This window comes from Rhincodon typus, chromosome 39 (assembly GCF_021869965.1).
Source record: "Rhincodon typus isolate 14 chromosome 39, sRhiTyp1.1, whole genome shotgun sequence".
Classification (NCBI taxonomy): domain Eukaryota; kingdom Metazoa; phylum Chordata; class Chondrichthyes; order Orectolobiformes; family Rhincodontidae; genus Rhincodon; species Rhincodon typus.
In genome coordinates, this window is record NC_063370.1 from 121,408 (window position 1) to 139,352 (window position 17,945).

The 17,945-nt window shown below is 44.0% G+C and overlaps 1 protein-coding gene across 1 annotated transcript in view; it reads left to right on the plus strand.

Moving 5' to 3' along the window:
- The first annotated feature begins 708 nt into the window (after positions 1-708).
- Positions 709-17,945, plus strand: part of LOC109929263 (estrogen-related receptor gamma-like) — a 32,724-nt gene continuing 15,487 nt past the window's right edge. The window contains exons 1-3 of the mRNA XM_048618321.1: positions 709-774; positions 2,346-2,719; positions 11,507-11,623. Coding sequence (XP_048474278.1) covers positions 773-774; positions 2,346-2,719; positions 11,507-11,623 — 493 coding nt within the window. The 5' untranslated portion in view covers positions 709-772. The remainder of the gene's footprint in view (positions 775-2,345; positions 2,720-11,506; positions 11,624-17,945) is intronic.

Consider the following 17,945-nt stretch of genomic DNA (forward strand, 5'->3'; position numbering starts at 1 on the left):
GTTAATAAACTGGAGAGTGAACGAGAGACTGCAACACAGAGGGATCTGAGTGTTCTTGTATGTGAAGCATAAAAAGATAGCATTCAAGTACAGCATGTAAGTAGGGAGGCAAATGAAAAGTTGCTATTGCCAGGGCAATTTCTTCTCCATCAGAGAGTGAAGAGTTGTTAAGGCAGCCAGGAATTTCAAGTTAGAGGCACAATCAGCTCAGCGATGACCTTATTGAATGGGCAGAGCAGATTGACCAAACATCCTACACCTTCTATCTCTTGTGATCATACAGTCTTATGTGGCTCTGTGTTATGGGGTTACTGTGCCCGGTGTAATTGTATTTTCAATGTTTCAGTGTTTATTCCTAGTCTTTCTAAGTTTGATAACATGTTGCAAAAGGATCAGTCTTCATCTGATCCTGTGTGATAAAATAATACATTTCTGATTGTTAAATTATATAATTTTTGTCCATTACTCTTCATGCGAGTAAGCAGTTTGATGGAGAGAAATCTATTCTAGCTTAGTTTAGTGAGGCACAGACAGCGTCTCACTCAGACCACAGCAGTGAATGGGTTAACTCTCTGGGCCAAGTCCCTCCCTCTTTGCTTTGATCTTCCTAATGAGGGTGAGTGTACTTGAGAGTGTGCTGGAGTTTAATCTCACTTGGCCGCAGCTTACAGCTCTGGTCGCTGTGCTGAAGTGAGTGGACAGAAACTGGAGGAACTGGGCAGATATATGGGGCCATCACTCATCATAAATTAAAAGAAAGAAGAAATCCAACATGTGAGTGATTTCTAAATTCAACCATTAGTGTTTGCATATTCAACTGGAACTTTGTGCTTCTATTTCCCTTTTATTTTATTACCAAGAATATTTAAATAATTCTTTTGAATGATTGGCAATATCTAACCAAATATAAAGAATGCTGCTTTCTAGTGAATAGTATGGCTGATAAGTGTAAGGTTTCTCAGTGAATGAGTGAAGGGGTTTAGTACCTGCTATCTGGGACCCTGAATATGTTTGATGCTGTGAGTAGCTCCGCAGTGCCTGAGACAATAACTGTATTGACTCCTGAGGCTACCAACGGGAGCTGAATGTACAAAATTCCATAGCTCACCCAGACCAAGATTTATCTACTAATGAACTTGTCTCAGATCCTGATCATTTCATTTTCAGAAATGAAGCTGTGGAATTGATATTGGTAATTCTAAGGTAGTAACTTGGGAGATTTTCCTTGGTGAGTAGTTAAATGATCAGATTGTTAATTGCAGCTGTTATAACAAGGTTGGATTGAATGTGAATAAAATTCAGTGCTCTTTTCTGGTCAGTATGGAAAATTAGTTTCTGCTAAAATAATTGTTCCTGATTTATGTAAGTTTAGATTTGATGACATACTGATAGTTGTAAGTTCTGACTGGTATACGATCTGAATAATTCCTCAAAAGCTCAGAGACCCTTGCAAATATCTCTGAGCGAGATTGATTTTTCCTAATGAGCCTTGGTGCTGAGTTATCTGTTCACATTTTGTCCAATGTTGACTGGTCAATGTTGGATTTTTGGGGTGGTCAAAGCATTTGTGTTTGCATAGGTTCGTTTAGTTCCATGCCTGAGTGAGCAAAGCCTCAAACATATATAAACATAAGAAACCACACTCAGAAACTCTGACTATAACTCCAGACTGTCCAGTTCCCCACCACTGGGATTAAAAAGTCTAACAGCTTGAGGAAAAAGATACATCTTCAAGATAAAGTGAGATCTGAAAACCTTTTCGTTCTCTGACAACTAGAATTAAACAAATGTCTAAAAGAGAGATGCAGGCAGACAGTACATCATTCCTGGTAGGTTTCCCTCCACTAGATCATGCGAAAATGGCTGCTGCCCAACAGGGAGAGCGGAGTTCTGATTATCCCAAAACTCCTCATTATGAACCTTAGTTAATATTAGTAAAGTGTTCTTAAGTTCAGGGCACTTATTATGGAAGCATTGCCTCTCACAATATTTCATTACAGCATTCATTGTCTCTCCCCATCTCTTTCTCTTACTCTTGTGTTCATTCTATTTGCATATTTTCTCTCTTGAGCATTCTCCTTCTCTCCAGTTTCTGTCTCTCTGCATCATGGGTTAGATACAAAATAAAGCTTCCTCTACACTGTCTCCATTGAACACTGCCAGGACAGGGACAGCACAGGCTTAGATACAGAGTGAAGCTTCTTCTACATTATGCCATTAAATATTCCTAGTTTAGAAACAACATGAATTAGATACAGAAAAAAAAGAGTCCTTGCACATGTCCAATTGCTGTTGCTCTGCCTCTTCCTTTAAGTTGCTTAAAATATGTGTTTTATTGTTTTCAGGTTCCTCTGCAGAAAATCAGTTGAGGATCAACACACAGAGTCCTGTGTTAAAATGGAACCATGGAGCCCGGTGCCAGCAGCAGTCAGTCCAAGTGTGTTATCGCAGGGAAGCACTGTGTACGGTGTCACACAGAGTGGAATGTCACAGGGACTGGCCTTCCCAGGTTCTATCACAAATAATTTCAACTGTTGCCGCAAGAGATACGAGGACTGCCCAAGTGGGCTGATTGGAGATGGGTCCCTGAAGGGTGATCACAGTCTGAGCTCCGTTCCGAAACGTCTGTGCCTCGTATGTGGGGACACTGCCTCTGGGTACCATTATGGAGTGGCCTCCTGTGAAGCATGTAAAGCCTTCTTCAAACGCACTATCCAAGGTCCAGCATTCGTTTCCTCATTTCATTTCTGCACCGGCTTTGTTTGAATGAACGTTATTGGTGATGGTGATTGGAGCACATCTGATTTTGGGCAAACAAAGTCAACACCAAACATTCCCAGTAAGGAATGGTCAGCTACAAAATCCCACTCCAAGCATCTCAGGGCAGAGCCAACACCCCCTCAGATACAAACAATGTACACTGTATCTAACCCTGCACTGTACCTGTCCTGTGACTGTTTGATGGGGACAGTGTAGAGGGAAACTTTATACTGTATCTATTCCTGTGCTGTCCCTGTCCTAGGAGTGTTTGATGGAAACAGTTTAGAGACAGCATTTCTCTGCCTCTTATCCCATGCTATCCCTGTCCTGGGAGCGTTTAGTGGGGACAGTGTAGAGAGAGCTTTACTCTGTACCTAACCCCGTGTTGTCCCTGTCCTAGGAGTGTTTGATGGGGATAGTGTAGGGGAGATTTACTCTGTACCTAACCCCGTGCTATCTCTGTCCTAGGAGTGTTTGATGGGGATAGTGTAGGGTAGATTTACTCTGTATCTAACTGTGTGCTGTGCCTGTCATGGCAGTGGTTTGGACAATATAATAAAACCTTCAAACAATGGTATTCAGTGGTATATTTCCCTCCCCACTATCCAAACATACCTTCCAGGTGAAGCAACACTTCACCTGCACTTCCCACAATCTAGTCTACTGCATTCGCTGCTCACAATGTGGGCTCCTCTACACTGGGGAAACGAAGCGTAGACTTGGCGACCGCTTCACAGAACATCTACGTTCTGCTTGCAAAGAAGACCCTCAACTACCTGTTGCCTGCCACTTCAATGTGCCACCCTGTTCCCTGGCCATCATCTCTGTTTCTGGCTTGCTGCAGTGTTCCAGCGAAGCCCAATGCAAGTTGGAGGAACAACACCTCATTTTCCGCTTGGGGACCCTACAGCCCTTCGGACTCAATATCGAGTTCAATAATTTTAGGGCCTAAACTCTCCCATATCCCAGCCCCTACCCCACACACCAGGCCTTGTTACCACACTGCCTGCCATTACACACACCCTGTTGTTAGTCATTAACAGTCCCATTAACAACTATTCACCCTCCCAGCCTGATCGTTAGCAACTCCTTTGTCTGTCCAACTGTCTTTCTCTCTCTTTGGGCTCTATCCTATTGTTTACTCCCTATCCCACCCACCTCCCTATTTTCTGCATATAAACTGACGTTTTCCCAGCCACCATCATTTCTAAGGAAGAGTCACCAGACCTGAAACTTTAACTCTGTTTTCTCCTTCACAGATGCTGCCAGACCTGCTGAGCTTTTCCAGCAACGTTGTTTTTGTTGTAAATGGTACTCAAGGTGCTGATGTCACTTTGGTGAGTGGAGGCTTTGGGTGAATTCTGGTCAATTAATCAGCTACGTCAGTGTTGGGTATCCATTGAAGAATGGTGATTTGAACAGGGAGTGGGCAGAACCAATGGGAATGTCTGTTGAGCCCCAGGAGTGGAGTATTTCTGGAGCAATGCAACATTGGGGACTGTTAACTTTGAACTGCCAACAAACGTCTCCAAACGCAGCCTAGAAAGACAAGCAGCCTCAGAGCGGAGGGGAAGAATCTCCACGAGAATACCAATAGCAACAACTATACCTCGTGGAGACCTTCCCCACCCTGACATCAGCATAGCAAGCAGCCCCTAATGGCTGTCTGAGCTACCCCCAAAGGTGCAACCTCTGAAGCTAATGTCCCACAAATCGGGAAGCTTCCATTGTCAAAGAAAGGCTGTTGCCTGAAGCTTGAATGATGCTTTGTCCATCCATGAGCAAGTTTTCAAATCTGGTGACAACCCACTCTACAGAGACTCACCCCAGGGCCTGAAGCACCTTAAGTAGTCAATCAGATATGGTTTTCTACGATATTTCTGGCTCCTTTTCTACCTCCAAATCTATTGTCTTAGTTCCAGGGAGATTCAATTCTTGGTTTCCAGAATGGAACATCCACTTTACTCCTTTTACATTGGTGAGAATAAATTCACTTGAAATGATATTTTTCCAAGGTCATGTCTAAATAACTTCCAAATCTCTTAACTTAAGAACATCTCAAATAAGAACAGGAGTAAACCATTCAACTCCTCGAGCCTCCTTTGCCATTCAATTAGACAATGACTGAACTCCACCTGCTCCTATTTCCAATGCTTACCTTAGTGTCCAATATCCATTTATTTCATTCTTGAATATATTCAACACGTGAACATGTGGAACTATCTGGGTGAGAAGGTTCAAAATCTCTTGCTCTCAGTCATAATTGCCAATTCCTGATACTGGGAGTTTGACCCTCAGTCTTCAGCCTAGGGGGAGCAGTCTCCCACGATTGGCCCTGTCAATCTGTTGAAGAATTTTGACACACTTCAATGAATTCATCTCTCTTTCTTCTGAACTCCAGAGACCCTAGGCCCATTCAATCAACCTCCCCTCATAATACAACTCTCTCACGCAAGGCATTGATCTTGTGAACCTTCAGTGCAGCCAGTCCAGGCTAGTGTCCCGTTCTTTGACCAAGGAGACCACAACCAGACCTGAACTCCAGCTGTGCTTTCATCAAATCCCTATATACTTGCAACAAGATTCATTTGTCTTATACATCAATTCTCTTTGTAATAAAAGGCTAACAGACCAGTTTCCTTCTTTCCTGTTTTTGAACATTCTGAAATTTGTGTTAAAGAACTCTGAACTCTTCTGTACAACATAATGTATGAAGTTTATAACTTTTAAAAGATGTTTCTCCTTGTAGATTAATTTATCAAAGTGAATAATTTCACTTTTCCCTACATTTGACTCCACCTGCCATTTTCTTGTCAATTACTGAGCTGCCTCTCCGAACTCCTGCAGATTGGATAAAGTGGGACCCTACCCGCGCACACAGGGGAGTGTAAACGATTGCATGGTGCTATTTAACCAAAGAGCAGGGTGTTCTCCCGGGTGTCCTAACCAGTAGTCATTCCTCACACACTGTACAAACGGATGATCTAGACATTATCACATGGCTATTTGTGGGATCTGACTGTGCACCTCTCCTACATTATAACTATGACTTCATAGGTTGTAAAGCACTTTGAGATGGCCATTCATTGAGAAAGACACTATGAAAATTCTTTTCTACATGTTCTTCTTGCAACCTACTTTCTCACGTAGCATTGTATGATCAGTAAACTTGGATCTGTTACGCTCTGACACTTTCCTGTGGATGGATGAGGCCTCAGTATCAATTGATCATTGTGGTGCCCCATTCACTGCCATCCAAAAAATTCTCTGCTTTCTGTTTGTGAACTAATCTACAAACCTTTAGCCTTCTGATACTTCACAACACGATCCTCTTTTGTCAAATCAGGGGCCTCTAACAAACAATTGACAGGCTGAATGACCACACCACACCACACCATAACATTAGCTTCCTCAACATCATAGTTAGAAAATCACACCCTTTATTTCTCCCTCGCCGTTTTCACCCTTCCCTTTCCCTCACTGTCTTCACTGTAACTGTGCTGCACATGCCCATCACTGTGTTCAATTCTGCCCCTTTCAACACTTCCCTCTACCCCTACCCCCTTCCCTCTCTCACTGTCCCTCTCCCCTCTCCTCCCCAGCCCTCTCTCACCGTCCCTCTCCTGCTACCCCTCTCCCCTGCTCTTCTCCTGCTACCCTTCTCCAGCTGCCCTTCTCCCATTGCCCCTCACCCCCTGGCCCTCTCTCACTGCCCCCCTCTCGCTGCCCTGTATGGAAGAAGTTGTTCATCCAGCTCAGCATGGCACAAAGTGTGAGATTTCAACCTGTTATTGATCAATACATCACTGTTCGAAAGGGATAAAAGTGAGCTGATAGCATCTGTCTGAAAAGCTGTTGAAATAATCAATAATCTATTCAGAAGCATTGTGTAAATGTCCTGCTTCATATTGATTGAGATGGGAAGGGCAAGCCTGTTGAGGAGACCTTCAAATCTCTTCTTCTTGACATTCCATTGATTGCTAGTCTAAGTCGCCATTAAAGATTCTGTGTCATCAGACTGTGAGTGACAGTGCAGGCCCTCCCAGCAAATGTAAATCGCAGATACCAAAGGCACATGAATATTCAATATGGATAGGCTAAGACTTGATTTTATTCACTTATAGGATGTGGGCATCCCTGGCTGGAATAACATTTACTATCCATTCCTAATTGCCCAGAGAAGGTGGTAGTGAGCTGCCTTCTTGAACTACAACTGTCCACATGTTAAAGGTAGGCCCATAATGCTGTTTAGAAGGGGTTTTCCAGGGTTTTAATTCAGTGACCCTGAAGCAATGGTTATATATTTCCAAGTGAGGATGGTGAGTGGCTTGGAGGAGAACTTGCAGGAGATGGTGTTCCCATTGCCCATGTTCGGAAGCTGTTGTCTAAGGACCCTCAGATAGCTAGGACTGCACCAGTGAGACTTTATAATGATTCTGTGGGCATTGCTGATGACAGCTGGAGATTGAATGAGCGAAACATACAGAACGGGAGAATGGAATGTGTGACTTTTCCACCAGGGCCAGGCACAATTCCTCCTAGTGGCTGAGTGTGGAGTCTCCGAGCTCAGGTAGACCTTACAGCAGGATCATGGAGAATATAAACTCAAATTAAACAACTTCATCAGAAACAGATAGCAAACAATGTTGAGTGTAACAAAACAGTTTAACACCTCTTCAGATTCACTGGGTGTGTTTGATGGGAGACAGTGTAGAGAGAGCTTTACTCTTTATTTAACCTTGTGCTGTTCCTGTCCTGGGAGTGTTTGATGGGGGCAGTGGAAGGGTGCTTTAGTCTATAATCTAACCCTGTGAAGTCCCTATCTTAGGTGTGTTTGATGAGGACAGTGGAGAGGAGGCTTTACTCTATATCTAACCCTGTGCTGTCCGTGCCCTGAGAGTGTTTGATGGGAACAGTGTAGAGGAGGCTTTAATCTGTATCTAACCCTGTGCTGTCCCTGTCCTGGGAGAGTTTGATGGAGACAGTATAGAGGTAGCTTTACTTCGCATCTAACCCTGCCTGTGCTGTCCCTGTCCTGGGAGAGTTTGATGCTGACTCCAATTGAATGAAATGAGATTGGATTTAATTGTCTGCACGAACACCTCTCACCTTGAAGAGCGCAGAACAATCCTTTTTTTTATTTTGGGCCATCCTTTGGCCTGTTTCTTGGTGTGGAGTGAAGGACAGACTCTTTATATCACATTAATGTGACAATAAGGATTTAATTAATAACTGAACACTGCAATTTTTCTTCAGAAATATTTAAATCATGAAATTTATATGCTCTGTGTTACTCAGTTTGTTCATGATGAAATTTGCAAATTTGACAAGAAGATGCATATGAAAAGGATAGCAATGATTTTAATTAATTACTTTTCATTTAATGACTTTGCTAATCTCTGTGCTTGACTCTGTAAAAAAGAGATATCAGGCGGAAGATACAGTCAATATTCATTAGTGTTTACAGACTTTGAGTGCCGCGACATTTCATTAACGGCACAGTCCCTGGGGAGTGAGAGGGGACTAATTGCTAAATGCAAGCACATATTTTAGAGAGCTGCTTTAATGCAAGCACTGCAGCTTTAATTAGGGCCACTGCCTGTTTCCCCATGGTCTGGCAGAGAATCATTTAATGTCCGCCATGGGTTCCTGAGCCATACTGAACACCAATGAAACCAGGATTAACAGCTAACTATCCAACAACAGGAACTGGCACTACTATTTCATTTGCTATTCCAGTGCCATCTTTTAATTTCCTGATGTTTCCCAGATCCTTTAATACTCTTCTCCCTTTTTGAAATTCTCAGTTAATCAGGATATTAAAATCCACCTTTTTCCAATGACTTCCAAGATTCAAAGAACAAAGAAAATTACAGCACAGGAACAGGCCATTTGGCCCTCCAAGCCTGCGCCGATCCAGATCCTCTATCTAAACCTGTCGCCTATTTTCCAAGGATCTGTATCCCTCTGCTCCCTGCCCATTCATGTATCTGTCTAGATACATCTTAATTGATGCTATCGTGCCCGCCTCTAACACCTCCGCTGGCAACGCATTCCAGGCACCCACCACCCTCTGCGTAAAGAACTTTCCACGCATATCTCCCTTGAACTTTTCCCCTCTCACCTTGAAATCGTGACCCCTAGTAATTGAGTCCCCCACTCTGCAGGGGGGGACAAAGCTTCTTGCTATCCACCCTGTCTATACCTCTCATGATTTTGTAGACCTCAATCAGGTCCCCCCTCAACCTCCGTCTTTCTAATGTAAATAATCCCAATCTACTCAACCTCTCTTCATAGCTAGCGCCCTCCATACCAGCCACATTAGCTCTGTGCTTAGTAACCAGCAGGCATGAATCTCAGGTATGACTGGGTCAGAATTTCAAAGTGAGGCTCCTTATGGCTGCTTTCCATCCAGTGATCCACAGTTTTGTGTGTCAATGTGGGCAGGCGCCAGTTTGCTTATGGTTAAGAAATCTCATGGCACTTGGTTCACATGCACATAAAGAACAGTGTCCCAGTGCCGAGCAATGTACAGGGCTGGCAGGCAACCAGGCTTGACAAATATGGGGTGGGGGTGAGAAGGCGGCTATACTGATCAGAAAGGTACTTTTTTTTAAATTTCCCCAAGCAGACGGCCTGGTGCTTGGAGCTGGACATGGGTCTGGGTTTTTGGGCGTTAGGTCCTGGAAGTTCGGTTTGGAGCTGGGTTGCTGGAGCTTATCTTGAGTCTCAGCACTGGGGCCTGTGGGCTGTAGTGGGCCCGGCCCTAGGTCTGGAGCTGGAGATGGATTTGGAATCTGCGATGTACCGGCTGGGATGGGGGATAGTGCAGTCATTGGAGTGATAACATAGGTTTTCTGCACATTGTGGGGGTCTCAGAAAGCTGTAGATATTAGATACCAGATTCCAACAGGCAATGGAGCTGAATTCCAGTGGTGAGATGGGAGTGACTGCCTTTGACAGGGTGCTTTTGATTGGGTGTAGCTTCAAGGAGTCCCAACAAAACTGGAATAAATGAGTGTCAAGGGACAGACCCTCCAATGGTTAGAGTCATACCTGGCACATGGGGAATTGGTTGCAATGGTTGGAGGTCAGACATCACAGCTCCAGGACTTCTCTGCAAGAGTTCCTCAGGGTAGTGCCCTTGATCTAACCACCATCATCTGTTTTCTCAATGACTTTCCCTCCATGCTAATGTCAGAAGTAGGGATGTTCAGCACCATTCACAACTCCTCAGATACCGAAGCAGTCCATGTTCAAATGCAGCAAGTTCTGGACTCACTCAGGCTTTAACTGATGAGTGTAATTCACTCATTAATAATTCACAACGACCATAAACGACATTCAATGGTGTCACCATCACGGAATCCCCCACAATCAACATCCTGGGCGTTACCATTGACCAGAAACTCAATGGGACTCACATCAATACAGTTGTTACAAGAGCAGGTTAGAGGCTGGGAATTGTGCAGCAAGCAGCTCACCTCCTGATTCTCCAAAGCCTGTCTACTATCTTCAAAGCACAAGTCTGGAATCTGATAGAATACTCCCCACTTGCTGAAGGAGTTCATGTACAGAAACTCTCAAGAAATCTGACATCATCAGGATACAGCTGTTTGCTTGATTGGCAGCACATCCACCACCTTCACCGGTTATTCTTCCACAACTAGGGCACAGGAGCAGCAGAGTGTACCATCTACAAGGTACACTATAGTATTTCACCAAGAATCTTCCAAACTCACACCATTTCTGTTTAGAAAGACAAGGAATACAGATACGTAGGAACACCACGCCCTGCAAGTTCCCCCCTAAGTCACTTAACATCTTGACTTGCAAATATGCTGTCATTCCTTCACTGTCACTGGGTCAAAGTCCTGGTATTCCCTCCCTAAGGGCATTGTTGGTATTGCTACAGTACACAGACTACAGTGGTTCAAGAAGGCAGCTCAGTGCCACCTTCTCCAGCAAAGTTAGAGATGGGCAGTAAATGCTGGCCCTGCCAGTGATGACCATAAAAATAAAAGTACTGCTACTGCCGGAGCCCCAATTCTATGATATTATCACCATTCACTGAGGTTCAAAGGGTGCCTGGGGAGGGATGGGAATCCTCATTGAGTCAGGCTGTATTGGATGAACCCTTGTAACCTGATTGAGTCTAACAGTTACTTTTATTCTTTGCGCATGTGTACTGGAGACACACAGGCCATCAGTACCAGATGAAAGTGGATTATTTTCTTTTGCCCAGATTAAAAATTAGGATGAGAGAGAGATAGTTGGAATGAAACAGTGTGCGAGATGGGCAGAAACACTTTTACATAACCTCGTGAAGATCATAAAATGCTGCACAGCTTTGCGTAGAGAGAATCAGGAAAATTGACACAGCCACAAGAAAGGCAGTTTAGCTGAAAGCTAGGCTACGGAAGATAGATTTTAAGGAATTTCTTAAAGGAGAAGAGAGTAGTGAAGGAATTTGGTAATAAAATTGAAAGACAGTGACCAAACAAATTGAAAACTCAATGTTAGGGCAGTTGGAATGAGATGTTTGCAGAGGGTTACCAGACACAAGTAGCAGTGGGAAAAATAAAGAGAATGAGTTAGATAAAAAGTGAGTCAGACATGGACAGAGTACGTGAGGGTTTATGTGAGGATCTGTATTAGGGACTGTGTCAGTGACTGTGTGTGAGAGTCTGCATGTCAGAGTCTATATGTGAGGGACTGTACATTCTAACTGTCTCTCTTCCCACAGGTAACATTGACTACAGCTGCCCCGCCAGAAATGACTGTGAAATAACCAAACGCAGGCGGAAATCCTGTCAATCGTGTCGATTTATGAAGTGTCTGAAAGTGGGAATGATGAAGGAAGGTAAATAGACCATTTTTATTGAATTGATTCATTGCACACTGTCCCTATAGAGAGACACAGGGAGCTGTAACTTTGCATAAATTAAGGGTTTGGGACAAATTGCTGAGGCACACGAGTGAGCTTTGCCGAATGAACAAATGGAATGCAGTTGGACATGTGTTCCCCTGGAAGCTGACTGCTGGTGGGTGAAGCCTGTGAGATAAGCTGCTAATTAAATTAGCATCCGTGCAGAAAGAGGTGGCCACCTCTCTTCCTGAAGGCACTGATCTCATTTGGGAACAAGTACATAATTGAATTTGCATTTTCTCAACGTAGCTACCCAGCTCAGACATCTCTCTCTCTCTTGCACACATACATTTGGTCTAACTCACTACAGCCTGGTAACTAAACCCTGACCCCTAACTGCTAACTATCTTAGTGAAGGCCTTGTACAGAAAAGCTCAACAGTCTCACTAGCCAGCTTTATGTATGAACAAAGTCCCTATGGATACAAACCAGGGCTTTTACCAACAGCAGATTGACACCATCACAATGTGTGTTTTGTGATGAGCATGTTTCTTGGAAGTATTGGTTCTACCCTGTCAACCCAATCCACAACCTTCTTCATCCAGGAGGCCCAAAAAGGCCCTAGTCTCAAAGCTGCCTTTCTCTCTCTCCATCTCAGGGACAACAAAGATAATTTTACATTCAGATAGTCAGCCGCAGAAAATAGTCCCAGAGATATCAGAATGTATTATTGTTATTACTCCTTTATGTACGTCCCCATAAAACACTTCCAGGACAGGGACAGCACAGGGTTAGATACAGAGCAAAGCTCCCTCTACACTGTTCCTATCAAACACTGGGAACACCCAGGGAGGGGGGAAAGGCGGGGGAGAGGTAATTGTAATCAAAATGGAGCACAGTGTTCATTGACTGAATTTTTTGACAGCAATGTTGAGTTCTGAGCACTGATAGAAAATCACGGTGAGCTTAGCTGGAGCATTGCTGGATGCTTCGGATAGAAATGTCAGTGTGAGAGCAAGGTGGTTTATTAAAATGAAAAGTAACTGGAGGGTTGAGGTCATTCCTACAGATAGAGCAGAGGTATTCTGCAAAGCAGTCATGCAGTCTGCATTTGGTGTCACCAATATAAAGGAGAAACATTGTGACCAGTATAGATTGAAAGAAATACAAGGGAAACATTGTTTAATTTGAAAAGAAAGTTTAAAACCTTGGATGGTGAAGAAGGAGGAGTTAAAGAGGCAAGTGTTACTTCTCCTGTGATTGCATGGGGCTGTTTACCTCAGTTGGCTGGAAGTCTAGTTTACAATGCAGCAGGGGTCACTTCCCAGACCAGCTGAGGTTACGACAGAGATCCCACCACCTTAACCTTGCCCTTAATCCGAGGTGTTAAGACAAGTTAAGTAAATGGGCAAAATGTTGGTAAATGGAGTATGATTTGGATAAATGTGAAGTTGTTCACCTTGGAAAGTAGATCCAAAGTACGGAGTGTTATTTAATTAGAGACGAACTGCAGAAAGCTGCAACATAAAGGGGCTTGGGGTGTTTGTGCACAAAACACAGAAAGCCAGCACACAGGTGGAACAGGTAATCAGGAAGCCTAATGGAACGTTGGCCCTTATTTCAAGGGGGTTGGGGTATAAGAGTAAGGAAGTCTTACTGCAACTGTACAAGGTGCTGGTGAGACCACATGTGGAGCACTGTGAGCAGTTTTGGTCCCTTTATTCAGGGAAAGATATCATTTCATTGGAGGCAGCTCAGAGAAGATTCATGAGGATGATCCCTGGTATAGAAGGATTGTCTTATGAGCAAAAACTAAACAGATTGAGAGTCTACTCACTGTGTTTAGAAGAATGAGAGGTGATTTTAGTAAAACTGAGGAAGCTTGTTCTTGCTGGAGAGGGAGTACACTGAAAGTTTACCAAATTGATTCCTGGGATGGCAGGACTGACTTATGAAGGAAAGATTGAGTTGGTTATGTTGAACAAATATTTTGAATCTGTCTTCACTAAGGAAGACACCAATAACATTCCGGAAATGCTAGGGGACAAAAGATCCAGCATGAAGGAGGAACTGAAGGAAATCCTTATTAGTTAGGAAAGGGAATTGGGGAAATTGATGGGATTAATGGTCTGCATTCCAGAGTAATTAAGGAAGTAAGCACTAGAAATAGCAAATGCATTGGTGATCATTTTCCAGCATTCTATAGACTCTGGAAGAATTCCAATGGACTGGAGGGTAGCTAATGTAACCCCACTTTTTTAAAAAAGGAGGGAGAGAAAATGGGCAATTATAAGCCGGTTTGCCTGACATAGACGGTGGTGAAAATGTTGGAGTCAATTATTAAGGATGTAATAAGTGAGCATTTGGAAAGCAGTGACTGAATTGGTCCCAGTCGTCATGGATTCACTAAAGGGAAATCATGCTTGACAAATATTTTGGAATTTTTTGAGGATGTGACCAGTAGATTGGACAAAGGTGAATCAGTAGATGTGTGTTTGGTCATTCAAAAGGCTTTTGACAAGGTTCCACGTGAGAGATTAGTAAGGAAAATTAAAGCTTATGGTATTGGAGATGATGTATTGACATGGATAGAGAACTGGTTGGCAGGCAGGAAGCAGAGAGTTAGAATAAAAGGGTCCTTTTCAGACTGGCAGGCAGTGACAAGTGGGGTGCTGCAGGGTTCAGTGCTGGACCCCCAACTGTTCACAATATTAACAATTTGGATGAAGGAATTGAATTTGTAGATGACCCTAAGCTGGGTAGCAGTGTGAGCTGGGAGGAGAATGCTAAGAAGCTGCGGGGTGACTTGGACAGAGTGGCTGAGTGGGTAAATTCTTGGCAAATGCAATATAACATGGATAAATGTGACGCTATCCACTTTGGTCACAAAAACAGGAAGGCAGGTTATTTTCTGGTTGGTGGCAGTTTAGGAAAAAGTGAGATGCAACGAGACGTGGGTGTCATGGTGGAAAAGTCACTGAAGGTTAACATGTAGATGCAGCAGACGGTGAGGAAAGCTAATGACATGTTGGTCTTCATAGCAAGTGCAATTTGAGTATTGGAGTAAGGATGGCTTGCTGCAGTTATACAGTACCTTGGTGAGGCCACACCTTGAGTATTGTGTGCAGTTTTGGTCTCCTAGTCTGAGGAAGGACATTCTTGCTACTGAGGGAGTCCAGCAAAGGTGCACCAGGAGGCCACACATAACCCAGACAGGATTGATTGGGCTTGTACTCGCTGGAATTTAGAAGAATGAGAAGCGGGGATATCATAGAATCATTTAAATCCTGCTGGGACTGGACAGGCTAGATGTGGGAAGAATGTTCCCAATGTTGGAGAAGTCCAGAACTAGGGGTCACAGTCGAAGAATAAGGAGTAAGCCATTCGGGACCGAGATGAGGAAGAATTTCCTCACTCAGAGAGTTGTGAACCTATGGAATTCTCTCCCACAGGAAGCTGTTGGGGCCAGTTCATTAGACATACTCAAGAGGGAGCTGGACGTTGTCCTTGCTGCTAAAGGGATCAAGGAGTATGGAGAGAAAGTGGGAATGGGATACTGAGATTGCATGACCAGCCATGATCATATTGAATTTTGGTGCAGGCTCAAAGGGCCGAATGACCTACTCCTGCATCTATTTTCTACGTTTCTATGTTATTCACTGGAGTTTAGAAGAATTGGGTGTGAGTGGGGTGGGGTGGGGAATGGGGAGGTTGTGAGGTGGTGATCTCAGAGAAGCCTATAAAACTCTAACAGGGCTAGACAGATTAGATACAGGAAGAATGCTGCCAATGGTGAAGGAGTCCAGAACCAGGGGGTCATAGTTTAAGGATAAGGAATAAATCTTTCAGGACTGAGATGAGGAAAAATTTCTAACCCAGAGAATGGTGAGGCTATGCAATTCACTGCCTCAGAAAGTGCTTGAGGCCAAAACATTATGAAGGCAGTCGGGATATCTCTGATGACTGAAGAGCTCAAGGATGAGGATAGGGCCTGGTTATGGTATTGAGCTCAATCATCAGCCAAGATTCTATTGAAAGGGGGAACAGACTTGAGAGGCCAAATAGTTGATTCCTACTCCCATCTTCTATCTATGAAGCGTACAGGATTCTTAAAGCCCATGGCAGGATAAATGCTGAGAGGATGTTTCCCCTCATTGGAGAGTCTAGGACTGGAGTGCATAGTCTTAGAATTAAGGGGTGCCAATATGCTGTACTGTTCTTTGTTCATTGACTGAGATGAAGAAGAATTTCTTGTCTAAGAGGGCTGTGAGTTTTTGGAACCCCTTTCTACAGACAGCTATGAGAACAGCGTCCTTGTGTATATTTAAGGCTGAAATAAATTCTTGATCAGAAGGGAAATAAACGGTAATGGGGATAATCATATTGAATGACCAACTAAGCTCGAGGGGTGAATAGCCCACTCTCTGTTCCTATTCCTTACCATCTTATGGGTGTGGGGTATGTCAGAGTGTTACAGCGAGGGGGTTGGGATATATCATCGTGTTACAGGGAGGAGTGTGGGTTATACCAAAGTGTTACAGTGAAGGGTGTGTTGTATATCAGAGTGTCACAGTGAGGGGTGTGGAGTATATCACAGTGTTACAGTGAGTGGTGAGGGATATATCAGCATGTTACAGTGAGGGGTGTGGGTTATATCGGAGTGTGACAGTGAGGTGTGTGGGTTATATAAGAGTGTTGCAGCGAGGGGTGTGGGGTATATCAGAGTGTTACAATGATGGGTGTGGAGGGTATCAGAGTGGCACAGTGAGGATGTGGGTATATCAGAGTGTTACAGTGTGGGATGTGGGGTATATCGGAATGTAACAGTGAGCAGTACGGGGTATATCAGTGTGTTACAGTGTGGAGTATACCAGAGTGTTACACTGAGGGGTGGAGTACATTGGAGTGTTGCAGTGGAGGGTGTGAGGTATATCAGAGTGTAACAGTGAGAGGTGTGGGTATACCAGAGTGTTACAGTCAGGGGTGTGGGATATATCAGAGTGTTACAGAGAAGGGTGTGGGCTGTATCAGAGTGTTATAGCAAGGGATGTGAAGTATATCAGAGTGTAAGAATGACGGGTGTGGGGTATATTAGAGTGTTACTGTGATGGGTGGAGGTTATATCAGAGTGTTATAGTGTGGGACATGGGATATACCAGAGTGTTACAGTGAGGGGTGTGGGGTATATCAGTGTTACAGTGAGGGGTGTGGGGTATCTCAGAGTGTTACAGTGAGGGATGTGGGGTATATTAGAATGTTATCATGATGGGTGGGGTAATATCAGAGTGTAACAGTGTGGGGCTTGTGATATATCAGTGTTACAGTGAGGGGTGTAACAGAGTGTTACAGTTAGGGGTCGGATACATTGGAGTGTTTCAGTGGGGCATGTGGGATAATCAGAGTGTTACAGTGAGGGGTGTGGGGCATATCAGAGTGTTACAGTGTGGGGTCTGGGGTATATCAAATTGTTTCAATGAGGAATGTGGGGTACATAATAGCATTACAGTGATGGATGTGGTGTATATCAGAGTGTAACAGTAAGGTGTGTGGGGTATACCAGATTCTTACAGTAAGACGTGTATGGTTTAACAGTGTGTTACAGTGAGGGGTGTGGGGTATATCAGAGTGTTACAGTGAAGGGTGTGAGTTACATCTGAGTGTTACAGTGAGAGATGTGGGTTATACCAGAGAGGTACAGTGAGGGGTGTGGGGTATACCAATGTGTTACAGTAAGGGGTGTCGGGTATACCAGAGTGTCAGAGTGAGGTATGTGGGGCATATCTGAGTGTCACCATGAGGTGTATGGGGTGTACCAGTGTGTTACAGTGAGGGGTGTGGGGTATATCAGTGTTTTATACTATGGGGTATACCAGTGTGTTACAGTGAGGGGTGGGGTGCATTGCAGTGTTGCAGTTGGGGCTGTGGGGTATATCAGAGTGTTACAGTGAGAGGTGTGGGGTATAATAGAGTGTTACCGTGATGGGTGGGGGGTTATATCAGAATGTTAAAGTGTGGGGCTTGGGATATATCAGAGTGTTACAGTGAGGGTTGTGGGGTATAACAGTGTTACAGAGAAGGGTGTGGGGTATAACAGATTGTTATAGCGAGGGATGTGGTGTACATCAGAGTGTTACAGTGAAGAATGTGGGATATATCAGAGCTTTACGGTGAGGGATGTGGGGTATATCAGTGTGTTACAGTGAGGGGTGTGGGGTATATCAGTGTGTTACAGTGATGGGTGTGGGGTATATCAGAGTGTTTCAGTGAGGGGTGTGGGGTATATCGGTGTGTTACAGTGAGGGGTGTGGGGTATATC